The sequence below is a fragment of the Cavia porcellus genome, unplaced genomic scaffold, assembly GCF_034190915.1.
Source record: "Cavia porcellus strain 051 isolate PalLab524CR breed Dunkin Hartley unplaced genomic scaffold, mCavPor4.1 scaffold_6, whole genome shotgun sequence".
Taxonomy (NCBI): domain Eukaryota; kingdom Metazoa; phylum Chordata; class Mammalia; order Rodentia; family Caviidae; genus Cavia; species Cavia porcellus.
The window spans coordinates 28,242,517-28,270,265 of NW_026947489.1; the positions used below are offsets into that span (position 1 = coordinate 28,242,517).

Here is a 27,749-nt window from a genome sequence, read left to right on the forward strand (position 1 = left end):
AGAGCTACCACGTCTGGCTTTCTCAAGTCATTTGCAAACCATTGGAAGATGGTCCTGCTCTCCCCATAAAGTCTCACTATACATGTGCATAATAAAGTTTTATACTATTTGGAGTGTGTGTGTGACACTTCATCATACTGCTACAGGGCCACAGCAGCAAATGGAACAGGACATGCTCATCCCCTTCATTACTCTGGGGCCTCAGACAACTAAGGCAGTGATGGAGGGTGTCCATTGTCTTTTCATCATTTATTTTCTTTCGTAACATTTACAATTACATTAGAAGGTAAGCTTTCATAGCCTCTGGTATTTATATTTTATGCCCCCCCTCGTTTTTTTTTACCAGATGGCCTTCCTTCAATAAAGTACTAAGACAAAGTTAAAAAATCTTCTTCTCCTCCTTCTCCTTCTCCTTCTCCTTCTTCTTCCTCTTTTTTTTTGTCTTTTTGAGACAGAGTTTCACTATGCAGTGCAGGCTGGCCTGGAGCTCATTTTGTAGCACAGGGTGGCTTTGATCACAGTGATCCTCCTGCCTCAACCTCACGAGTATTAGTATTACAGGTGTGCGCTACCATAAAACATCTTAAAGAGCTTTTAATATGAAAGCTCCAAAATGGTGGCTTATTTTACCTTACGTTTTTTGCTTCTAAGCAGCTCTTGCATTCTTGTGGGGGTTGGGAATCTCTTTTTGTCCCAGGTGAAGTACCTCTTGCCCTCAGTGTGTTCTATGTCCAGCCATATAACATCATAAGGAATGTCATGCTCATCAAATCCTGTGTCCACTGCCCTGACATCCTGCTCATCTTCGTAGTTCCAGCGGCACTGGTGGTACCCCAAGGAAAAGAGAGGGGGCATGGCTTGAGTGCCTAAAAGGGAAAGATGATGGCTGAGTCAATGACCACCACAGTAATCATTATTCTTCGGTAAACATTTCCTCAGTATCTGTGCGGTAATGAGCACTGAGGTGGATACTAACCACAGAAGATCAAGGACAGGAAAGCACAGTCTCTACTTTCAAGGAAGTCATAATTTGGGTGATGAGGCAGGAATGTAAATAAAATACTTTGCCCTGCACTTAGAAGCCAGAGGCAGGAGGACTGCTTTGAGTTTGAGACCAGTGTGGGTTACACAGTAAGTTCAAGGCCAGTCTGAATTACATAGCAAGACCCTGCCTCGAAAAAATAAAAACAATACTTTGCCTTGAGGTATAGTTGCTATGTTAAAGGTACCAGCCTAATGTGGGAATACAAAGAGGTTAATACATTATGCCTCTGGTGAAATGGGGTCTTGAGAGGCTTCACAGAGTACATAGTCCTGGTTTCAATCTTGAAGAATAAGGAGGAATATCCCAGATAGGGAAAACAAGTAGAGTATTTCAGATATGGGAATAATAGCAGGGATGATCAGCAGGCTTAGGGAAAAATAAATACCCCTGGGTAAGGGAGACCAAGAGAAGATGAAACTGGAGGTCAGTTTGTAAACATTCTGTAGTTCAGGCTAGAAATTCTGAATCATTTTGGCCAGATGTAACCTCACAGATTTGTTTTATACAATTGAGGGGCTGGACATATAGCTGAGTGGTAGAGCACTTACTTACAAGGCCCTGGGTTTGTCCCATGATATGACTTAAGAAATTAAGGTAGGAAGCAGTGTTAAGGCTGACTGAAAGGGAAAGTGACTGAAGTTAAGAACTGTCAGCACAGTAATTATTTTAAAAGATCTGCATTAAGGAATTTCATTATAAACTTTCAGAATATTAAACAGGTATTTTAGAGAAAAGATCACATGCAAAGGAATAGAACTAAGAATGATTTTGGAGGAAGAAGCGAAAAGACAATAAAGAAACCATCAAATTTTGCACAAAGAATTTTTAATCTAGCCGGCCAAATTATCAACCAAGAGAGAAAATAGGAAAAAAGATAGCATTAAATCTGAAAGGAGCAAAAGTTTGCATTTCATTTACTTATGGCTTCTTTCAGGAATGTTTTGTTATTTTCAGTGTTCAAGTCCTTTACTTCTGCTCTAATTTAGATCTGGAGTTTCCCTAAAGGCCCATGGATTTGGTCCTCAGGTAGGTATGATGGGAAGACTTTAAGAGGTAGGACCTAGAAGTCTTTAGGTCTTTGGGCCTGTCCTCCAAGGAGACTGTGGAACTCTAGTATCTTCTTTCTTTTGTGTCCTGGCTGTTCGTGTTTTGTTCCATTTTTCATTTCTACCATGACATACTGATTTGCCATGGGACCAAAGGAATGGGCCAATCAATGATGAACTGAAACCTCCAAAACTGTGAGCCAAAACAAACCTTCTCTCTTTATAAGCTGATTGACTTGGGGATGTGTTACAGCAATGGAAAGTTGACCAATTTCTTGGTTAAGTTTATTTCTAGATATTTTACTCTTTTTGATGGGAGTGTAAATAGAATTTTGAAAAATTTCTTTTTAGGATTATTTCATTGATAGTGTATAGAAACAACTGATTTCTGTGTTTTGATCTTTTTTTTTTTTGAGATAGAGTCTTACTATGTAGTTCAGACTGTCACTGAACTCACTATGCAGCCCAGGATGGCCTCTACCTTACAGTGATCTTCCTGCCTCAGCCTCCCATGTTCTGGGATTACAGGCACATGTTACTATGCCTTGCTTGTGTTTTGATCTTTGTATCCTGAAACTATGTGGAACTTATACCTCTAGTAGTTTTCCTTTTTTCTCCCTTTGGTGGATTCTTTGAGGTTTTCACATACTAGATCATATGTCTTAGTCACTTTCCTTATCACTGGGACAAAATATCCACCCAAAAATGGAGATACCCACAAATTAAAGGAAGAGAAGTTTATTTTGGCTTATGTTCTAGAAATTTCAGTCCTTGCATGGTCAACAGCATAGTAGAAGAGCCTGGTTGTGGATAATTGCTCACCGCATGGTGGACAGGAAGCACAACACAAAAGAAGGAGCCAGGGAGGGAGATGATCCCTTCCAGACTATGCCCCCAGTAAATCAACTCTTCTGACCAGGCTCCAGCACCTAACAACACATTTGGCTATAAACTCATCAATAGACTAATCCACCAATGAATACAGTGTCTCCGTGACCTAACCATATCCCAAAATCCCAATGATCACGTGAGGCTTTGGGGCTCTTTTGAGGCAAATGTCCCACTACAGAGCTCCATCCCTACCCATTCTTTCAGTCTTTTAAAGGTAAAATGCTGTATTGCAAAATCAGCATTTTATTTTATTTTTTAAATTAGTATATTTTAACACAGAAGAAAACATTCAAAAGTTGGTCATCTGAGTTAGAGGTAGTTAGATTAACACCCAGAGACTAAATGCTCCATGGATGGCAAATGGCAAGTATTAGGGGTTAAGGCAGTGAACAGTTGTAGATCAGTGTCATATTTAATAGAGCTGAATGAGATGAGGGGTGGCGGAGGAATGCTTACCACTTAAAATGCTAAAATAAGTTGTTTATAAATTCTACATAGCATGAAACAAAAATTAACTTACAGTGGTAATACATGAGACAAAAATCCAATGGAACAAAAAATGGCACTCCTACATGCAAATACCTGTCAGACAAGAGTACTGCTTGAAAACGTCAGAAGGTGTTGGTCCTGTCAGCAGAAAAACATCAATAATTCCACTCTCAGATATCCAGCGCACATCAGTTTGACATCTGACTTTTTGTTTAGCAGCAGCTGGGCCCATTTGGGTCAGTGTGTACTGGAAAGGAAATGGAATGAAAACTTGAGAAATTTATCTTTAACCTACAACACTCGATTGTATGTGAGTCTGTTCTGTTAGTAGTACTCACGTTCACTGATTACACTGCAATATTTTCGGGGGCAGCGAACTGCCACCACAACAAAGAGCTCTGACTACCATGCAGTGGTTGTCTTTTTTCTGTATGACACACAGCCATGATTCACAGCTCACCTCTACTGCAGGCTCTGTATTGATCTCCACTAGTGTTTCCGAGGCATTCAGCCAAAAAATACCTATGGTTCTGCCCAGTTTGTGGGCCAGCAGATAAGGCACTGAACCATAAATGCCCATTTTGTCATGTATTTGATAGCCATAGACATCTAGGTTATAAAGACGGTAAGCATCTCCATCCCTAAAACAACAATAAGAATCATTAATTCCATCACAGATGTATTATTCATAGACAGAACACTTAGCACTTCTCTAATAATTTCCCAACCAACCTAGGTGAATGTGACTCTTGTTCTTTGGCTCCTTTGGCACCCCTATACCTTAGCTATCTTTTCTAAACATGTCTTGTGAGGCAAGATCTGTCTCCTGTGACACCTCTACAGTAGTCAGCACACACTAAGAATCCTGTGATGCATTTTGTGAGTACTTCTCTACAGCCAGAACAAAAGGAGATGTCCTAACATACTTCCCCACAGTGAGCAGGGAAAGATCACAAACTGAATTGGGGTGAGGGCAGGGTACAGAGCCAGGTTGATATGAGAGCACAGTTTCTGCTGGACTTGTTACTATACCTACTTGTCAGGTAAACAATTCAGGAACCTGGCACCTTTGGCCAGACTGTTTTTCTCCCTCTCTCTTCCCCTTCAGTCTGATGGCTCTCAGATTTTCTGTCACTATAAGCCTAAATGATCCCCGTGAGGGAATCACAGGCAATACGAGATGTCATACTTTTTAGCTCTCTGGCTTACTATTCTCTTTAGAGTAATGGCCCTTTTTAAAGTTCAATAACCTTTCACAGTGCATTCTCCCAAGATTCCACAAAAAAAGATTTAGCTCAGCGGCACAAGCACTTGCCTGGCAAGAGCAAGGCTGTGAGTCTGATCTCTGACGCCAAAAAAAAAAAAAAAAAAAAAAAAAAAAAAAAAAAAAAGAAAAAGAAAAAGAAAAAGAAAAAAAAAATCCACAAAAAAGCCCTGCAAGGTAAGGTGATGACCTAAAGAGAAAGATAGCTTCTTTGCTTCAATTGTAGCAGCTTCCTATTTTGGTTCCTCTGTATTAGTAAATTCAATATTATAGTTTTTATAATTGTCTAATTTTTGCTAAAAAAATTTGAAAACTTCTGCTTTGACCATTCAAGGAAGGTTCATAAAATTCTATAAGTAGTATCAAACCAGTCTCCTATAAGAATTATGGTTTTCATTTACCTAGTATTTTTAAGTTGGTGTGATTCTGCATGCTGTGGGATCCCATAGACATGTTCAAATCCATGCAAGGAGAAATCTAAACCAATGGAGGCAGGACCTGTAAAGATCAGAATGCTGATTACATTTTGCTCCTCCATAGGCTCATCAATTAAGGAGATTCTGTTGACTCTGAGATGACTAGACTAGTGTTAGGGAGACCTGAACTTGCTATGGTCGATCAGCAAATGCACTGCCCTGACCCTGCAAGAAACTGTATTCAGGTACTGATGGAACACCAGGCAAAACTCTCTGATTACTTTTACTCATGTTCTGTGAGGAACAAACTGTAACTACTGTGTGTTAAAGGCTGTGTCCTCATTTATAGTAAATGTATCTCTCTGCTACCTGTAAATACCTGTAAAGCAGTTACAATGCTTTAGGTTCTTTTTCTCATTGGAATTTTTGTAAAATACATCATATACTTTTTTTGTTTTGAGGAGCAAAGGCTATTGAACTTTTAATCTTTGCTGGGTGAATGAACATCTTCTATGAGGTAATTAATTTTTACTGCCATCCTTGTCTTACGGTTGCCTATAACGACTGTCATGTCAAGGGTACCAGGAAGGCCTTTCCTAGCTCCTCAAAATACTATTTCTCTGTTGTAGGTATATAAATTGTAGGTATATAAATTTCCTTTAAACAAACACAAAGTCCTTTATTTCACAATTAATTTAGAGTTCTGGGAAAAGTACAAATATAACATTGACATAAATTTACATTCATATTAAAAGTATCTGACATTAAATGGTCTTCACTTATAGGAGTTTGTGGAAAGAAAATGTACAAAACATTATATTACAGAAAGGAGAGCCTTAAAACCACTCCTTACTTAAAAAAATTTCAACGTTCTTCCAGCTGTGGTCATTATAGAATACCAACAGTGGCAAACCTATGGCACGCATGGCACAGTGGGCTGTTTATATCACTGAAAATTCTAAAAGGTTTGTAATTACTGTACTACGCTGTAAATAAACAGATGGAACAAGGATTCTAAAGGAGTCAGGGAAGGTTTGTTATTCTATAGGGTAGGCAGGAAGAAGAAAAAGAAGTATTTTTCTAACTATATACTGCCATGTAGCAGAAAAGGACTTCCAAAAGGGATAAACTCTATCCTCATTTCCCATAAATGCTGATAGGTCAACTTCATTGAGTTGAGAAATACCTAGACCATCTGTAGTGCATGCTTCTGGATGTGTCATGGAGGTGTCAATACACCTCCATGGGCCCAGTGAGGGCCACTCATGCGCTCTCATTGGATCCTTTCAGGAGCTGCTCCCCTGCTTCACTCCCCAGTCACCATGAAATAAACAGTCTTGCTTCTCCATGCCATCTGCCATAATACGCCTGCTTTGGAGCCATGCACTGAATTGACCAAACTGTGTGCTAAATTAAACCTGTCCTCTCTTAATTTGTGAGCATCAAGTATCATGTCTAGCAATGGGAAAGATAACTAATACAATGTGAAATGTCACAAATGGATATGTGATAACCATGGGAATGATGGGAGGCATGAAAAAGCTGGGAACACTAGATTAGAACAGTGGAGCTGATGAGCTCAAAAACATAGTTTCCCATAACTTAAATCTCATAAAAATAGAATGTGAATATCAAGGTATGGTGGCAAACACCTATAATTCCAGCATTCTGGGAGGCTGAAGCAAGAATACTAGAATCCAGCTTGGGAAACTTTCTGACATAGTGAGATCCTATGTCAACACAAAACATAAAAAAGGTTTGGGGACATGGGAATATAGCTCAATGCAAAGGTCCTAGGTTTGATCCTCAGTCTCTTTCTAACACACACACACACACACACACACACACACACACACACACACACACAGTGGAGTCTACTGGATAATGCAAACAGTGAGTTGTCCCAGGCCTCTTCCTGAGTCATGAGTTCTAGGTGGCCTATACTTTTCTCACATTCCCCATCAGATACATAGAATCACCAGTTCTCTGTTGGAATGCATTATAAAAGGATAAGGAACTCAAACCTGAGATTTCTGTTCACCTTACAGAAGTTACAGAATAACAAGGAACTTAGAGATATTTAGCCATTTTGGAATCATCTGTTTTAATACTACTCCGGTTTTAATTTACCATTAGCTTTGACATCCACAAAATTTCCAAATTTCTCTTCCCACAGGCCTAGATCCTCTTGATCTTCCTGTTGGTACAAAAAGAGCACAAATTGAGTTTATAAAGTACAATAAACAGAGTTACTACAAAAACATATTTGGCTTATTAAAAAATAAGACTAAGAAAATGATTCATGTTTTAGAAGAACAACTTGTAATGTCAGTACACTTCACAAATCAAATCTTTAATATAAATGTCAATAATCATCCTTATGAACTATATAGCTGCCATAATTTTTTTGTGATAAAATACATATATAACATATAATTGACCTTTTTTTTTTTTGGTATTAGAGATCAAACTCATGATCTTGCGCTTACCAGGCAAGTGCTTGAGCCACTGAGCTAAATCCCCAGCCTAATTTACCATTTTCGAGACCATACTTCACTGGTACTCTGGACCATAATTCACTGGATTGGAATTATCACCAATCTATCTCCAGAACGTCTTCATTTTGTTAAATGGGCCCTCCCCACTCATAAACCAATAACTCTCCATTCTTCCTCACACCATCTCTGACAATACCATTCTACAGTTGATACGAATTTGACTACTCTCGTCCTTCATGAAATGGAGTCATACACTATATGTTCTTTTATGACTGGCTTGCTTCACTTAGGATAATATCTTCATTATGTAATGTGTATCAGAAATTCTTTCTTCTTTAATGAATAATATTGCATTGTATAAACATAAGTTTGTTTATGCACTCATTCATCAACAGACACTTGAGTGGCTTCCTCTTCTTGGCTATGTGAATAGTGCTTGCTATGCCTTCACTTTTGGGTATATACCTACAAGTGCAATTGTTGGATCAAATTTTCAACTTTTTTTTTTTTGCAACAGGGTCTTACTCTATAATTCTGTCTGCCTCAAACTCATGGCAATTTTTCTGCCTCAGCCTCCCAAGTGCTGTGAAGACAGGTGTGTGCCACCACACCTGGCTAGATTTTAAATGTTTAATTTTTTAAGGAACTACTATACCATTTGACGTGAATTTTTTTGCACACACTAAAATGATATGAAAGTAGTAAAAATATAGTCTTTACATATATAAGAAATATTTTTATCATAAATTTGTGACACAAAATATTGAGAATCAACTAACTTCCATCTTTTGAGAGACTTTAAACAGAACTTTTTTTTCCTGAGGTAGGCACTATTTTTCCCTACTTCAATTAACTAGCTAGACTGCTGGCTATGTGGGTTTGAGAAGTCAAGTTACCTGGGATAGCAATAAATGCTCAGATCTACAACCTTTTAATCTATAGCTGTACATTCTTTTAGCTTTCAAGTCTTTCTTCTAGTAAAATGAATGTTTTAAAAAACTTGTATGTGTGAAATGCATATTTCTTTAAAATGAGATTATTTCAAGATTATATTTTTATAATTCAAGCTTCTGCAAAGTGATGATATACATTTTTTTTTAAAGTCACACTGAAATTTTTAATGTAACACTTATTTGGTCCATCGATGGGCTTTAGAGTATGAACTCCCTTGACAATAAGAAAATACATTTTTTTCTATAGAGATGATTCATAGCTTTTATCAAATTCTTTTTTAAAATTTTATTTAAAGAAAGACTAAAAACAGAAAATAGGTAGAAATACTACATAAATTCAGAGAAAAAAATAAACCGTAAGAAATCACCAGTTGATGTTTACATATTGTCATTTTACAAATAGTTGTTCCAGATACAAAAATGGAACATGTAAAGTCGGAATTCAAACAGTGAGATTGCAACCAGTTCTGTTCAACTGTCCAACAAAAACTTAGTAACATGGTTGTCAATCCTATACACTTAAACATATATGCAGTTATCCATATCTTCATTTATGTTTAGATTAAATAAACTAAAGTGGGTTAAAATCATTCTGAACAAAGAATAATAGTATTGTTGGATTTCACATCATGACACTCCGTGATCAGCACTGGGTACTTTAGTGTCTTTTTAAAAAAATTTAATTTAAAGAAAGACTAAACAAAACACAAAATGGGTAGAAATAATACATAATTTCAAACAAAAAAATAAACAGTAAGAAATCACTAGTTGATGATTACAGATTGCCTTCTTACAAATAGTTATTCAAGATACTAACGTGGAGCATATAAAGTGGGGATTCAAACAGTGAGATTGCAACCAGTTCTGTTCAACTATCCAACAAAAACTAAGAAATATGGTTATCAATCCTATACACTTAAACATACATGCAGTTATCCATATCTTCAATTATGTTGAGATTGAATAAACCCAAGCAGGCTAATATGACACTGAACAAAGAATAATACTATTGCTGGGTTTCACATTACGACACTCCAGGAACAGCACTGGGTATTTTAGTGTCTCTTTTTCTTCTAAGTATCTGTTCAATTTATCATGTGTCATATGATGAGTTCTCATAAACTTTATAGATTCTACACATGCATGAGTCTTAACATGTATTTCTATCCTTTCTATATTAGAGGGAGAAACAAAACAAAGCAAGACAAAACAAAACATATTCCTATAAACACATGAAACGAAATAAGCATATAAGACCATTGTATAAAGAGTTCTACCATGGTTCCTGTGTTGTCTCTTATTATCGCCAATAGAACTGGCTATATCATCAGACATTCTTTTTTTTGCCATCAGTTGTCTGCTTATCTTCTTCATTCTGTTTTCTGCTCCATTCATTGAGGCCTCTCTGCCAGTGTTCCTGGAATCCTAGTACTTTTCTCTCTCTCTAGAATGTCCTGCAGTATTCTCTGTAGAGTTGGATAGGTGGTTGCGAATTTCCCAAGTTCCTCTTTGTCTTGGAAACATCTTGTTTCTCCATTAATTTCTAGAGACAGTTTAGCAGGGTATATCAATCTGAGCTGGAGGTTATTTTCTTTCAGGACTTGGAATATTTTGCTCCAGGCTCTTCTTGACTTGATGGTTTGTGTTGAGAAGTCTGCTGTTATTCTGATGGGCCTTCCTCTATAGGTTATCTGTTTCTTGTCTCTAACAACTTTTAATATTCTATTCTTATATTGAATTTCTGGGATCTTGATTATTATATGCCTGGATGTAGTTCTGTCTTGGTTGTAGGTGGCTAGAGTTCTGTATGCTTCATGTATCAGAATATCATTTCCTTTTCCTATGTTTGGGAAATTTTCCTTAGTTATTTCTGTGACTAACCTTTGTAGTTCTGTTGTTTGTACCCCAGCTTCTTCATTCACATTCTTTATTCTCAAGTTATAGATCCTTTTATTGTCTTCTAGCCTTTGTATTGTTTCTGCTTGTTTCCTTGTTATTTTTAAAAAGTTTTCCCTTTCATACTCCCACATTGCAAAATTGTCCTCCAGGTTGGATAATCTATTGTTAGTGTCCTTCAAGCTGATTTGCCATCTTTCCATAGAGTTTTTAATTTCCTAGTGATCTCTTTGAATCTGCTTCATGTATTCTATATTTTTTTTATATATTTCACCAAATGGTTTTCTCCTTTGAATTCCTCCTCCCTTCTTCCATCTGTGTCTGCTTAAGGGGTGCTTAGTATCTCTTTCATTAATCTTCTTATATTTTGTTTTATTTGGCTAAATATTTCACATTTGAACTCATCTATGAGGCCCTGAATATATCTCATTATGTCCACTGGTGCTGTGTCTGATATTGCATGTTTGCTGTTCTCATTCTCCTTTGTATTTACCTGTCCTGGGTCAATGTTCTCAGGGTTGGGACCTGGGGACTTTCTGTTGTTGCTTCCTCTTCCCACTTTTTTTGCTTCTTCCAGGAGGCCCCAGTTTCTTTCTTTGTTGGTTACAATTCTTCTGAAGTGCGCTGGCTAGATGACCCTTCACACGGCTGTGTGCTAGTGAGTTGCAGACAGGGACAGCATATGATGGCCCGTCCCCTCTGGATCAGTCAAACTGTGGCCTGCACTGCACCACCTTGTGCCGCCTCCCTTCCGGATCAGTTAAACTTGCACTGCTCTAGGGACTTGATTTCAGATAACCTATTGGGTCTTAGCCATGTCATGTGACCCAGGCCTAGCTCACTCCACCAATCCCATTCGGGAAGGGAACAACTGACTGAAGTCACTGCTTCCCCTTGTACTTGCCAGTCTTGCCTGGTCCCAGAATGTCATCCGCTGGAGCCCCCCTATTCATGGAATGGCTCCACTCCTGTCACTCACCACAGGTCGATGTAGGCACCCTGCCAACTCAGCCCTCCGTTCGTCTCGCTGACCCCTGAACTCAATGTAACTGTGCCTCCAGTGAGTCGAAGTGGTGGGACCTCGGACAGCTTGGCAAGTTGTGGCAGGATCTTAGCAAGTCACGGCAGGACCTCAGATGGTTGGCAAGTTGCCTTAATTTCTTCTTGGGACGAGAGAATTCATCTCCATCTGTTTGGGGCTCCCCACTCTGTATTATGTTGAATTCTAAGTTGACTACCTCAGGGAGCCTGATTTCCTGCAACACATCTTTGGCCGTTGACTTATGCCGTGGGCGTGTGGGAGGGGTGGACCTTTTATCAAATTCTTTCAAAGAATTTGTGGCTCAAAATCACTGTAATTTCAGCACTTACAAGGCTGAGGCAGGACAATCATGAGTTCTAGTTCTGCTTACACAACTCTGTGAGACCTTGTGTTAAAGTAAGGAAAAAATCAAAAGGGCTGGGAATGTAGCTCAGTGTGAAGGCACCGGGTTCAATTCCAATACCACAAAACAGCAACAACAACAAAGCATCAGATATCTAATTAGGCATCTCCTCAAAAGTTGATTTTAGATTTTATCACAATTCAGTGTGAAGCTATGCATTTACCATCTTTATTTGGAAATGGGAAAAAATTGTCTTAGATTCATCACTATGGATCATTTCTTTCTTTTTTTGTACCAGTGATTAAACTCATGACCTTGCACGTGCCAGGCAATTGCTTGTACCATTGAGCCAAATCCCTAGCCCCTTATAGATCGCTTCTTAATAAAAAAAAGCACTTAGGGCTGAGAATGTAGTTTGGAATACAGTGCTTGCCTAGCATATATGAAGTTCTTTTTTTCTTTTTTTTTGTCTTTTTCCTTTTTATCGGTATCAGGGATCGAACTCACAACTGCCTGCTTGCAAGGCAGGTGCTTATGCCGCTGAGCTAAATGTCCAGCCCCATATATGAAGTTCCTATTGCACTATTATTTTACCATTTCAGGTAGTCATAGCTATTGTCAGGCTTCCCTTAAGATTTATGTAACTATGGATGAAGATAAAATTTCTAGAGTATCTACTCTTCATAATTAGGCCATAAATCTTTTAAAGTACAGAAATAAAACCATGTGTTTTTGCTGCTTAGAACTTTTATACAGTTTTCATTTGTTCTTAAGATAAGCTAAAATAGATTAACATGGCTTATAATCTCCATGGCAAAACAGGGGACTTAAGATATATTCAATGATGAACCACCAATATCTTGAACAGTGCCTGGAAGTATTGTTGAATAAGATAGTTATTACGACTCTGCACAACAGTGCCTGCTCATCTTTCTCACCTTATTACTCACCACTCTTCCCTTTGCTTTCCTTTTTCCCTTCTTGTATGTAGTTACCCACCCTTCCACAAACAATTTTTTACTGGCTAATGCATACTAGTGTATAAGTTTCAACCTTTTTTTTTTGGTACTGGGGATCAAACTCATGATCTCGTGCTTGCCAGGCAGGCACTTATGCCACTGAGCTAAATTTCCAGCCCCAGTTTCAACTTTAATATTACTTCCTTTGGAAGTTTTTTTAGGCCCTCCTCTTACATCAAGTCCCTTGTATTCTCCCACAGCACCTTTCTGTAAAACTTCTCTTGTTCCTAAGTATTTAATGCTTGCTTTCCCCAAGAGATTGACAAATTCTATGAGGACTGATTTGATATTTGTTTCATTCAAGATTGATTATTTTTGCCTAAAATAATGCCTAGCAAAAAGCAAGCATTCAAGCTCAGTCTGATTTTATGAATAAATGAATGAATAAATCAATAAGGTGATAAGTGATGGTAAGGGGAGCAGTATCCTTCTGTGGGAAGAACAGAATTCATTACATACCGCATAATTATGATGGTGGCAAAGAAAATAACAACTTGTTCAACCTATGTTACCTGAGATGTGTCAATTGATGTACTCTTCTCATGTTCTTTGGTAGCTCTGTTTTAACAAAAATAAAGTTGGTTCACCCAATGGAAAGAATAACAGAATTTTGTTCAATGACAAAGATCTTAATTTCTACCTTTTAGGATCTCAAAATTATATCCTTTAACTTAAAACATCATTATAAAAGTAAATTAATGTTTAAAACTGGATGTTGCACCTGCCTGGTAAGCGTGAGGCCATTGAGTTCCACCCCTGGTACCAAAAAAACGAAAAACAAAACACCCAAAAACGTGAATGTTAATGATGAACTTAAACTAATAGCTTGATTTCTTATATAACTGTACATGTATATGAATTTTCTTAACTCTTTAAAACACATTTATCAATTTTTTATTAAAAATGTAACACATGTTCATAATATTTCAACAGAATGTAAATTAACGAGGTAGTATATGGCACTCTTCCCTGCATGACATTCTAACATACAATAACATGGTGCAGTCTTCCAGAAAGATTGTGACTACGCTGCCACCCACAATCGCATTTTTTTTTGTCTTTTTCTTTTTTTATCAGTACCGAAGATCGAACTCATGACCACACACTAGCAAGGCAGGTGCTTATGCTGCTGAGCTAAATCCCCAGCCCCCACAGTTGCATTTGAGAGCTTGTCTTCTCACGTTCTTAACACTGGATTTATTGATCTTTTGAGCCCTTATTCTAAAAGTTTAGAAAGGATAATGTACTTTAGTTTGTATTTTTTGTGATCAATAATGATGTAGACTACCTTTTATCCATTTAATGGTACTTTTATTTCTTTGTAAATTGTTTATTCATAATCATTATGCATTAATTTTAGCTTTAGTATTAAACCAGCATGTAGATAAAATAGATACTGTATTCGAAGAGCTCAAAGAATAATAATAACTCTGATACACCATTAAGTTTAAGCAGCCAGAACAGCTCATTCCTCTCTTCAGATGCACCTGTGTATCTCTCTTCAAATGTATTCATATCCACCCTGACCTGCAGAGGTAATCACTTTATGAAATTTAGTGTTAATCATTCCCTTGATGTTTTATTTCTACATATACGCGATTTCTCAAACAAAATACTGTTTGGGTTTTGCCTTTAAATTTTTATATAAATAAAAGTATACTGTATATATTCTTTTGGATATGCTTTATTTTACTCAATATTTATTTATTTTTTGTCTTTTTGAGAAGGGTTTTGTTTATGCAGTTCTGGTTGGCCTAGAACTCACTTTGTAGCCCATGCTAGTCTTGAGCTCAGTGATCCTTCTGCCTCAGCTGTCTGAGTGCTGAGATTACAGGTGTACACTACCATGCCCAGCCAATTTGTAATTTTTTGATATTCACCATATTAATATGAATTGCTGCAGTTTGCATCAAATATTTGGGTATTCTTTTGCATATTGATTCAGATGAGCTCTATACTGTACCTATTAATTTTTAAATCTCTTAAAAATTTTCTTTGTACATATAAAATTTTTCCATAATATACATATTTCCATATATATATGTGTATATATATATATGTGTGTATATATATATATATATATTTTTTTTTTTTTTTTTTCTTTTTGGTTTTTTGGGACAGGGTTTCACTATGCAGTTCAGAACTTTGTAGCCCAGTCTGGCCTTGAACTTGCAGCACTCCTCCTGCTTCAGCCTCTCGAGTGCTGAGATTACAGGCATATGCCACCATGCCCGGTTTTCCTTACATAAGTTAAAATTTTAAAGTTTTCAAAAATTAATAGACTTTATTTTTTAGAACAGTTATAGGTGCACCGCAGAAATGAGCAGAGAGTAAAGAGTTCCCATATACCCTACTACTGCTGTCCCATACCACATTGGTACTTTTGTTACATTTGGTAAACTTGAATTGACACATCATTATCAGCCCAAATCCAATGCTTATGTTAGGGTTTACCTTTGGTGTTGCCCATTGTGTGTGCTTGCATAAAAGTATAGACATGAATTCACCATGGTAGCACTATCTATACTTGTTCTGCTACCTTAAAATGCTTCTGTGTCCTGCTGATTCATCCCTCTCTCCCCACAACCTATCGCTACCACTCATCTTTTTATTGTCTCTATAGTTTTTTTTTATTGTGACCTGTAGTTGTAGATTAGCTCTGTCACATAGTAATACGCATTTAAATTTTCTCTAGGATTTTTCATGGCTTCACAGCTTATTTCTTTTTAGTGCTAAACAATGTATTCCATTCCATAGTTTGTCTATTTATGTATTAAGAGACATTTTGGCTGCTTCTATGTTTAGCAAGTATAAATAAAGTTGCTATAAATTCTATGTACAGGTTTTTCTGTGGGCATAAATTTCAATTCATTTGGCAAATGTCAAGGAACATTACTGCTACATTATATAGTAATGGTGTGTTTACTTTTATATGAAACTGCCAAATGGTCTCCCAAAAATGGCTCTACCATTTTGCATTCCCACGAACAACAAATGAGGTTGTTCCACACCCTGTTCAACATCTGGTGTTATTGAGTTTTAGATTTAGGTTATTCTCATAGGTGTCATGGAATCTGTTCAATTTGCAATTCCCTGATGATGTATGATATATATTTTGTGTGAGATATATATTTTTTTGGTGAGAAAACTGTTCAGATTTTTCAAAGAAATTTTTTTCTGGTTTTAAAATCTTTTTATAGCCAGATATGGAGATGTATTCCTGTAATCCCAGCACTTGTGAGGCTGAGGCAGGAGGATTGCTATGAGTTTTAGGCAAGTTTGAGCTACATAGCAAGATCCTGTCTCAAAAAAAATTTTTTTATTGTTGTTATAAGAGTACTTTGACTATTTTAGATAATAATCCTTTATCATGTGTCTTTTGCAAATATTTTCGCCAAACAATGGCTTGTTTGCTCATTCTTTTGAAATTTCCATACAGCAGAACTTTTTAATTTTAATGAAGTTGAGCTTGTCAATTGTTTCTCTGTTATATTCAAAAGGTCTTCACTATACCCAAGGTCACCTAGATATTCTATGTTATTTTCCAAGAGTTTAACAGCTTCTTGTTTTACATATGAGTCTCTGATTCATTTTGAAAATTTTTTTTTTGAAGGGTGTAAGGTTAGATTAATTTTTTTGCATGTGAATGTCTAATCGTTCCAGAGATGAAAAGACTATCTGCTCTAGTTTATTGTCTTTGCTGGCAAGACCAGTTGACTTCATTTATGTAAGTCTCTTTCAGATCTCTCTATCCTGTTCTATTGATCAAACTGTCCATTCTCTACAGCCATGCTATGCTGATGACTGCAGCTTTATAGCGAGTCCTTTTTTTTTATTAGTATATGTTTGTAGTACACAATGACTACTACATTCCTTGTAGAGAGTTTACACATACATAATACATCTCAGTTCTCTTTTTCATCCCTTTTCCCTCTCTTATCCCATCTCTTGATCTCCCTCCCCTTTGAGAAAAATCTGTTTCCCTACTTCCTATTATCTTTTACTTGCTCTTTATATTTTGGGTTTTTCATATAAGAGAAATCATGTGATATTTAACCTTTGGTGTCTGACATATTTCATTTAACATTATGGTCTCAAGGTGCATCCATTTTCCTATAAACCATCCAAGCTTATCCTTCTTAATAGCAAGTAGTACTCTATTGTGTATAAATACCCTATTTTCTTTATCTATTCATCTGTTGGACATATAGTCTGCTTCTAAGATTTAGCTATTATGAATTATAAACATAGGTATGCATATATCACTGTAATATGGTTTCTTTAACTTTTTCAGGAAGATACCTAGAAGGGGAATACCTGGGTCAAATGGAATTTCTAGTTTTAGTTTTTTGAGAAACACCGATTTTCATAGTTTTTCTAATTTATATTCCCACCACCAGTACTGAAGAGTTCCTTTTTCCTCTGCAGCCTTGCCAGCATGGTACTATTTGATTTCACCACATCAGGTCTTGTCTTTCAAATGTTTTATCAGAGTCTATTATAGTTTTCCTCACATAGATCTTATATATATTTTATTAGATTAATACTTGAATATTTCATGTTTTGGATTCTAATATAATATAGTAAAATATGTTTTTTATTTCAAATTCTTCTTGTACATTGTTGATATACAGTAAAGCAGTTGATTTTTGTACACTGAACTCATATTCTGTATCATTGCTATAATCACTTAGTTCCAGGAGGGTATTTGTGTTTGTTTTTTGTGGTACTGTGTTTGAAATGTAGAGCCTGGTATATGATAGGCAAGGACTCTACTACTGAGCTACATCCCTGGCCTCTGAGGAAATAAGGCTTTTTTTTTTCTTTTTTTAAGTAGTGGGGATCAAATTCACGACCAGGTGCTTCTAAGGCAGGCGCTTATGCCGCTGAGCTAAATCCCCAGCCTAAATAAGGCATTTTTAATATTAAAATTTTAAAATAAAACCTAGTAGAATCTCAGAAAACATTACCATGTAGAGATAATGAATGTTAAATGCTTTTTGCAGACTAAATAATGTTTACCATTATGATAAAGTACAAAGAACTACAAACTAGGAGATTTAAAACTATAAGTGATTAAAAAAATGGAAGAAGACTGTCTGCTCTTATCATTCCTTTTTAATCACATGAACTGCAATAAACAACTTTGATCAAATGCACTGTCCCAGAAAATCCCTACTATTCAAATCTTGGTTATTGGTATTATTTTAAGGGAATAAAGTGACACTCTGAAGACATGCTAGTTCATATACCATTTGTCAACATTGTGCTTATTTAGAAGGGTGTAAAAGGTAGAGAATGCCATCAGTCACAATGTGTCTAAAGGATAAAATTCTCAAAACTTTGGGAATCGTTTTTGTCACAAAGCCTATATTCATCTGCAGAGATGAAAAAATGATATTTCTCATTTGTTCTGTAGTATTGGTGATGATGGAACACACTGAGCTATATCCTGGTCCTTCTTGTTTGTTTATGTGTTGATTAGTTGAAATAGACTCTTATTAAATTGCCCTGGTGGGACTCAAACTTTCTATTCTCCTGCCTTAGCCTTCTTCAGTGTTGTACCACTGTACCTCGCTGGAAAACTGACTTTCTGTGATGATTTGTTATATATTTAGGAAGTGGTATTCATAATCAGTGTAAAGGTAGGTGTCAAGTAATGTAAAAAATACCTTTGCTTGGGAGGAATCTGTAGATGCTCAAAGTATAACTGGCCCAGGGAATTTATGCTCATTACAACCTCTTTTTCAGATACCAAATCTATCTTAAATGGGTTTTCTGTGATATGACACTTCAAATATCCTTTTTCATCAGACAGTATCAGATTGCCTGTATCCTTGCAGCATGAAATCAGCCTAGAAAACAAAGCAAAGAAGAGAAAAAATTTTTTACATGGCTCTACATGATTTTCAACTCAAATTAACAGCATAGAATGGGTAATAAAAAACTGTCATTGAGAGCATAGGTTTTGGCATTCAAGAGTGTGTATTGAATGTAAGTCCACCAGGATAACAAAGTTATCCAATCTTTCTAGGTCTGCTTCCTTCTCTGTACAGGACAAATAATAAAAGCAACAACAAGAGAGACTGTCTGTAAAGAACTTGGTACAGGGCTTGACACACTAACATTTTTAAAAAATTGAACTGTCATCAATTCTGTCTGTAAAGACTAGTAATAATGTTGGTACATAGAATTTAAACACTTTCTTTCTCACTCCAATAGTAAATTCAGAAGCTGACAGAATAGAATAGATTAGATTCACAGGAGACAAAAATAGGTCAGTTTTATTTTGTTTTTGTGGTGCTAAGGATTGAACTCATGTCCTCATGCATGCAAGGCAAGAGCTGTACCATTGAACCACATCCTCAGCCCTAATAGGTCAGTTTTTACTTAACTATTTATTGCCTGACTGGTATCGAACTCTAATAATTTAGATCCTCAGGATACACACTCAGAACCATCCCTCAGAAGTCTAGATATCTCCCTTCCTCTAGTGCACTGTCACCTTGATAAATAGGACTCTTTAGTGATGGCTGGGAAGGGGATGGTTTATGTTCTTTGTTTTTCTTACTGGATTTGGTTAAGGATGCCCTAGTGGTAGGGGTACCCTATGACTGAGTTATGTCCTCAGCATTTTTTATCTTTTGAGACAGGCTCATGAAATTATTCTGCCTATGCTCAAACTTGTGATTCTCCTCAGTGACTGGGATTACAGGGTATGCTACAATGCCTGGTTTAGTTTGCTATTATTTTATCTGTTTAGTCCTTATCCATTGATTCTAGATTTTCTTTTCAATCAAGATACCTGGGTCCTGGCAACTAACTGCCTACTATTGGTTGAGGGGCTGTATCTTACTGTTCATTAAACCTGGATAGAATTCTTTGGATTCTTCTATCCACTAGGACTTTAGTCAAACCATTCTAGACTAATGGAGCCCAGAACAAATTTCTAATTACCCTGAGAGTCAGATCATTTTTGTGAACCATGTGGGGCCTATGGCATATTACAGAATTATGACCACTTTACATCTGAATTAAATATTGTTACCTTGCTTCTGTACCCAGGGTCTCATCTTTACTGATTCAGGGAGCTCATTTTACTGTCATCATTTCCTACCATTATCTAGTCCCCAAAAGAAAGACATCCACTATAGTACTTTCCACCTGTTCTCACACCTATGTATTTCTCAATCAAGGAGTGCCTTTTGGATCCTCTTTAGAAGGGCTCAGGGCTATGTGATCTGGTTGTACATAACAAATTTACTTCCACATCTTTATCTTCTTAAGTCCAGGGATCATTTCTTCTACACTGTGTTATGGAATTTGTGTATCTTAACTTCAGTTAGAATTCACAGCTGAATTCAATTTGTAGTTAATCAACCAAAGAAACAATGGGTGCCACTGTTAGTGGCTCAAACTAACATATCAAATCTGTATTCTCTGGCACATGTTCTTGTGCCAATAAATTTAGCTTGATCTGATTTTTTTTTTTTTTTTGGATACTGGGAATCAAACTCAAAATCTGATGCTTGCCAAGCAGGCATTGTGTTGCTGAGCTATGCCCCAGGACCTAGCCTGATCTAAAATGATTCTTTCCTTCAAGTCTAGAAATTCTCCAGAAATTATTTCCATGTATGTGTCCCAGATTTTCACCATTAAAAAATCTTACAATTCTGCATGCATGCATTTTTTCCTGGGTTTGACTGCAATAGATTCTCTGTGCAAGATGTGACATGACTGACTGACAATGGGTACGGTGACACTGAAGGATGGTGTAAGGGTGAAGAAGGAACACTAAAAGCCCTCTGTAGAATCTGCTGTAGGTAAGGTCAACAATGGGTGTTAGGGGGCTGGGGATTTAGCTCAGCGGCATAAGTGCCTGCCTTGCAAGCAGGCAGTCGTGAGTTCGATCCCCGGTACCGATAAAAAACCCAAAAAACCAAAAAACAATGGGTGTTCAAATAAGGTAGGGTCAATACCATCAGGTAGAGCAGAAGGAGGTGCTTCTGCTGGAATGGGAAGTTCAGTGTAGTTTTGTGTACTTAGAATCATCCAAAGTTTCCTGAATGTTGCCATTCAATTCTAAGAGCTCCTACCTTTTCCCAATTAATCTCACACATTCAAAGACCTGAGGAGGCTATGATTTCAAACTTTAGGCATCTGCAGTATCCAAATCATGTATCTGATTGTCAGCTACAAGGACTCTTTAGTTATAAGAGATTGAGAGACTTTTAGGAGAATCACAGAAACTCATTAGCTTTTTGATATTGTCACAAATTAAGAACTTTTAATCCTGAGAATGTTGTTCTCTTTCATTAACCTCTTTAGGGAAATTAAGAGTGCTGAGTGACAATCATAACTTGCTATGGTCCTACAATTTGGTCTGTTCTAAAAGACATTTTATTTCATTGACCATGTATAATAGTTTAAGTACCTTGGTCATTTAATGCCATGGTTTACCATTAGTTGTATCAGTTTGCTACTATTGCCAAGATAAAATATTATAGACTACATGACTTAAACAACAGAAATTTATTTTCCTACGTTCTGGAGGCTGTATAAGGTATCTGTTTCTTTTGCAGCCTCTCTCTGTAGCTTGCAGAAAGCTGTTGTCTTCTGTCCTTTCATGACTGTCCTGTTCTGTGTATATGTGTATCTATATATATACACACATATATATGCCTTTTTTTGAGACAAAGTCTCACTATACAGTTCAGATTGGCCTTGAACTCACTTACTAGCCCAGGCTAGCCTTGAACTTGCAGCAGTCCTCTGGTTTTAGCTTCTCAAGTGCTGGGATTACAGATCTGTGCCACCATACTCGACTTCTTAATTACCTCTTTAAAGGCTTTATCTCTAAATATAGTCCTCATTTTAAGGTCTCCCCTTCTGAATTTCTGGGGAGACAGAAATACTACTACTAGTACTCCAACTTTTAACGGTACCTCAGTCCTTATTGCCTTCAAATTCAAATAAATCAGCAGGTCAATCCCACACTTCTATTTTTAAAGTCTGTTGTTTAACCCACTTCTGATACCAACTATTTTATCAACGAGGGTTCAAGTGTCAATAACAAAACAAGTTTGAAGAGTTTCTTTTACTTTGGTATTGAAAGACAAACATCTTTATTTTAATGTATTTGAATGACTGTACTTGTTAGTCTGAATAATAAAAGCAAGTGAGGGGGAAAAAGAGAGAAAGATAAAATGACAGGCAGGAAACAGAAGCACAACTAATGGTGGGAGTTAGGGGAGAATGACATTTATTTATCCAAATGACAAGTAAAAATGAATGATTTTTTTGGACAGAAATATTTCATTAAGGTAGGACTGTGCCTTTTTTTTCTCACTTATATTAGGTATAAATACCAGAAAAATATTATTATTTTGCCTAAACTCATTTATTAAAATAAAATTTAAAATGTGGTTCCTAGACATCTACCTCCATCATATCAGGAAATAAATTGGTTTTCTCTTTTTTCCTCCAAATATGCCAGAAGAAATTAGGTAAAAATGTAATATAATTTATTACATATTTTCTCCACTATGGAAGAATATATACAGACTTCTTATACAGAATTTGAAAATCAGAGGGAAAATAATATTCTTGCCACCCAAAGAAAACAAATCTTAACATTTTAATTAATTTTCTTTCCCTTTTTTTCCCTTTAAAGTTATGAGCTGGGCACAGTGATACATGTCTGTGCACTTGGGAGGCTGCCTCAGCACTTGGGAGGCTGAGGCAGGAAGATTCACTGTGAGTTTGAGGCTAGGCTAGGCTACAAAGTGAGTTGGTAAGGCCAGCTTGAACTGCCTGGTGAAACCCTGTCTCAAAAAGATTTTAAAAAGTTATGGTTATACTCACATTTTACAATGTATTGGAATATCCACAATTCAATGATAGTGGTGTCATTATTATTTCCTTCCAGATTGAAAAAAAGCAACAAATGCTTTAGGAACCCTTAGTTCATGCATCTTTCTCTGAGCCCAACAGAAATAACTGCTTTAGTCTAAATTGAGTTAATTGGGCCAGGGATATAGCTCAGCAGCCCAGCATCTGCCTGGCAAGCATGAGGTCCTGAGTTCAATTCTAGCATTAAAAAAAAAAGAAGAAGAGAGAAAGAAAGAAAGAAAGAACGAAAAAACAATTGAGTTGATTTCAACTTTGCATCCTTCACTGAACTCTGGATACTCTATACAGAAAACAAGTGCCTCAGCCGAGTATGGTGGCACATGCCTATAATCCCAGCTGAGGCAAGAGAATCATTGTAAATTCGAGACCTGCCTAGGCTATAAAGTGAGCTCAAGACCAGCCTGAAGTACACAGTGAGACTCTGTCTCAAAAAGACAAAAAAAAAAAAAAAAAAAAAAGTGTCTTACTATTAGAAATTAATTGCTTGTGACATCACGGGAGGGAATGAAGTAGTAAGTTTCGTTCTAGACATCCAGTAATGGTCTCTAGAAAAATACTGCATTAACTGGACTTGGTGACCCTTGTCTGTAATTCCAGCACCTGGGAGGGTAAGGCAAGAGAATCACAAGTTTGAGGTCAGCCTGAGTTACACAGTGAGCTCAAGGCCAAGCTGACATACCTGTTTCAAAAAACTAAAATATAAAAAAAGAAACAAAAAGAAAAACAAAAAACTACATAACTATATGAAAAATAGAACCTCTATTAAACCAGGCATGATGGTGAATGCTTGTAATCCCAGTCTTTGGGAGGGTGCCCTGCATGAGGGTGCTTAAAACCAAAAAACAAACAAAAAACAAAAAAAGAACTTCTATTTCTATTAGAATCAGGAAGTTGGAGAATCAGAAGTCACTTTGGCAAGTGCAGGGCTCCAGGATTACGCTATTTTAGTTGTAATATGAAGAACAGGAAACTATAGTGCTAACTAATGAGCTTACAGCCAATCTACGGGTGTCAGATTTATACAAACAAAACAAGCAGTCAAGTGCTAACATTTTCTGTAAGAGCATATGATTGGTGGAAACAGAATTATATTAGAAACTCTATCTACAAAAAAATCTAAGAAATGGAGAAATGTAGTTTTTAGCTCTTTAGTTACCATAGTAGTAAAAGTATTTAGAAAGAGGATGGAGCAAAAACAGACTGACAGATCACATTTATCAAACAAAACTAGTATCATCCTATCCCCAACACATAGAAAATATGGTACAGAAAAAATCAGAGTAATTTTTACTTATAGAAACAGATACGAATTTTTTTTTTGTCTTTTTGAGATAGGGTCTTTCTATGCAGTTCAGTCTGGTCTTGAGCTCACTTTGTATTCCAGAGTAGTCTCGAACTCACAACAATCCTCCTGCCTCAGCCTCCTGAGTGCTGGGATTATAGAAGTGTGCCACCACGTCTAGCCAGATATGAAATTATTAACAGATCTATTAGCAAAGTGAATCCCCCAGCATAACAACAAATATATTGTGATCACATGGTTATATATATATGCAATGCTCACTTTCAAACTACAAAGTCTCTGAACAGTCTCTTTAATTCTTGTTTCCTAAATTGTTGGTAGTGAAGTTATATTTTAAATTTATGATGGTTCTATTTTAACTGAATAAATTTTTTCTTTTTAATTTATTAACTTCATTATTTTTTCATGGGAAAATAATCTGCATAAAACTATCACAGTGAAATAATTAATATTAAAGATCTGTCACATTCTTATATTCCCTTAGTGAAATAATATGAGAAAAACCCAAAAGTCAATCAGGAAAACCAAATTGAAGTCTAACTGGAAAGTGTAGGGAGAACTGATGAAGATTTCATAGGTACTTAAAAATGCTTTAGTCCCTAATGACTTCTTTCACTTAAACATTATTAATTTATACTCAACTCTAAGTAAAATTACATGTTAGTCTTCTGAGAATACCCTTAATTAAAAATGAGTCAATCTAACTATATACTGTAAATCGCTATAAGCAAGGGAGTTTGACTAGTGTATTAGGTCTCTGGAGCCCTGCTGCTATATAAGTAAGTAGCTTTCCTGCTATTTGCTCTTAAAGTCTAGCTAATAAGCTGCTTTTACTGTGAGAAGGAGGATAGAACTCAAAGCTCTATGTTCTCCATTAATAGATACTGATGAGTCAAATTAGTGGATGAAGGAAAACTAGAATGTATAATATACAAAACTGATATAGTTATCCTCATATAATTGAATACTAACCTTGAAAATGATTATAGATTTGAATGGGTAAAACAGGGAGGCAAATACAAAATCTATTCAAGGTGTGATAAAAGAACATACTGAGGGTGTATCTACGATACTTGTTCCTTGGCTTACCTTACAGTGTTCAGCTTGCTGATGAGGACATCAGAAACCTCATACCTGGGTTTCAATGGAGTCTCTTCATTGATTTTAAGTCTGAGAATGTTTTTCTCTATACCATAAACTTCAGCCAAGAGAGGAAGCTGGTAACAGATATATAAGCTTAGCTTCAACATACAATAATTTGTTCTAGTTGTTAAATTACAATAATTAAAAATTTTACATTATTATAAGCCAAGCAAATTGCAGAACTAATATCAATAATAAAAACGAGCTCCCAATCTATGTATGTACTTGCTCAGCTATATCTCTGATTGCAAAAGAAATACCTTCTGTGTGTTCTATGGATAGTTTAACATATACTTGCCCAAGACAGAATCTATAGAGTGAAAAGGATTTCTATTAATAATTACTACACAAGATAACAGGCATAATCTGAGATCAGCTTCACAATATTGGGATATATGTATCTATGATACAGTTTGATAAAGTATATATGAATTAAGAATAAAACAAGACCAATTAGGTTCCAGTTGAGTAAAAAAAGGAAAGACAGAAGGCTATAAAAAAGAAAAGAATAATACAATTACTGTTGGGGTTCTCTAGTGGAGAATGAAATAAAGCTTGCCACTCTAAAACTAAGAGACTTGTAACTGGAAATAGGCTCAGAGAACATTCTCAGTGGACTTGAAAATTTAGATAAAATTCCACCTACAATGAATGAATTATACAACATAGAACTATGAAGACGGTAGGTTTGAAAAGTACAACACAAAACAAGATGAACAAACCTCAGTACAACAGAAATGGCTGGATTCAGGTTACAAAATGAGTCTTTAAGATTGGAGGAATAAGGGGCTGGGGATTTAGTTCAGTGGCATAAGCGCCTGCCTTGCAAGCCTGTGGTCCTGAGTTCGATCCCTGGTACCAGTAAAAATACAAAATACAAAAAAAAAGAAAAGATCAGAGGAATATTTCAAGGCTATGGTTTTCAATTGATGAGCCATGCCACACTAGTCTACTGTAACTTCTTAAAGTATGATCCAAGTTTTGGTCACAAATGGAGACCTATATTATTATGTCTATTACAAGAGGCTGGGTAGGTACAATGTGGTGGATGCAAGACATAAGAAGCATGGAAAATACCAAGAGATGCCAGAAAAGGAATGTTACTCAAAGTTTGCTTCTTGAGGATATGAGATCACTTAAATAATGATGTGATATGAACAGTGATAAGCTAATACTATGGCTATGGATGCTTTCTAGGCACTTTAAGGATTATCACAGAAGTAATCACACTCTAATCACTATTTACATGTTTAATTTTTTTGTGTATTTGAATTATTATGTGTATTATAAGAAGCTATGAAAATTCTAACAAAATATGTCCAAATACAAATAAAGCCGAAATCCTATCAGACTAATATTATCTACCTCATTAGACATATATTTCCATTCTCTTAAGTTTAATTCAACTAAATATTGATTCGGCATTTACTATTGTGATGACTACTTAGAAAGATTACAATTTAGAGGACTAGCAGATGCAAAGTTTATGTAAAGCATTTTTATGGCAAGTGCTAAGACAGAGGAAAGACAGAGGGAAGAACATATAAGGTAAGTGCAAGATAGAAGAACGATGAACGAGATTCCCAAAGAATATAAGCTGAGAGGTTCTGGGTCATCTCTCTGGAGGAGAGATTTAAACAGGCCTTCATGGATTATTAAGACTTTAGGAAGGTAAGAATCGGGACTAACATCCCAAACACAAGGCACACAGGTGGTCTGCCTATATACGATTAACAAATTACATCTAGTTATGCACTCAGGATTCTATTTCTATTAAAATCTTCCTTTTTAAAAAATAAAGACAGTTCTGTATGTTCTGATGTTAAGGCTATGATACAGGAAAGAATCTTAATTATATGAGAAAAGATAACAATAACTCTGCTTTTGTCACAGTGATCTATGTAAAACTCAGAGTTAAAACCCTGTTAACATTTTTAAAGAATTAACCTTTGAAAGGTCAATATCCAGATTCATTTCTCTTTGGTTTTGGTGCTGGGGACTGAAACTAGGGCAGGCTAAGCACAAGCTCTACTACTGAGCTGCAAGCCAGTGAACGTTTTAGAGACAGGTGCCCAAACTGCAATTCAAAACCCACTTATTTATAGCAAAATGCCAACACTGCAATTAAGCTTGAATACTGAATCTGTAGTTTAGAAAAAACAACTCATATATTAATATCTTTTGTCTTAAAAGAAAAATAACATTTTAATCTAAGTGCTTTGAGAAAAAAAAAGAAAAATAACATACATTTTGTAGGTTACACTGTTCTGAGTACATAATTCCCTTAGACTTTATGCATGTGCTCCTTGATCTGGTTAATGCTGTATTTTCTTTTTTTTCTTTCCTCTATTTATTTTTTTGAGACAATGTCTTGCTATGTAGTGCAGGCTGTCCTTCAATGTACAGTGATTCTCCTGCCTCAACCTTGTGAGTGCTAAGATTGTAGGTATGGGCCACCATGCTCAGCTAATGCTGTACTTTCAATTAGC

General features: G+C 36.2%; 1 protein-coding gene across 6 annotated transcripts in view; it reads right to left on the reverse strand.

Moving 5' to 3' along the window:
• The window catches only part of Ganc (glucosidase alpha, neutral C), a 63,575-nt gene that overhangs the window by 28,925 nt on the left and 6,901 nt on the right, over positions 1–27,749 (reverse strand). For all 6 annotated transcript variants that reach the window (XR_010047999.1, XM_003475441.5, XM_005006230.4 and 3 more), the window contains 8 exons: positions 25,207–25,334; positions 18,575–18,757; positions 13,415–13,460; positions 7,282–7,348; positions 5,137–5,233; positions 3,932–4,112; positions 3,565–3,718; positions 631–866 (listed from right to left, as the gene is read on the reverse strand). Coding sequence is in view for 5 of the 6 variants with exons in the window: in XM_003475441.5 (XP_003475489.1) it covers positions 631–866; positions 3,565–3,718; positions 3,932–4,112; positions 5,137–5,233; positions 7,282–7,348; positions 13,415–13,460; positions 18,575–18,757; positions 25,207–25,334 (1,092 nt within the window). In the remaining variant the exon portion in view is untranslated. The remainder of the gene's footprint in view (positions 1–630; positions 867–3,564; positions 3,719–3,931; positions 4,113–5,136; positions 5,234–7,281; positions 7,349–13,414; positions 13,461–18,574; positions 18,758–25,206; positions 25,335–27,749) is intronic.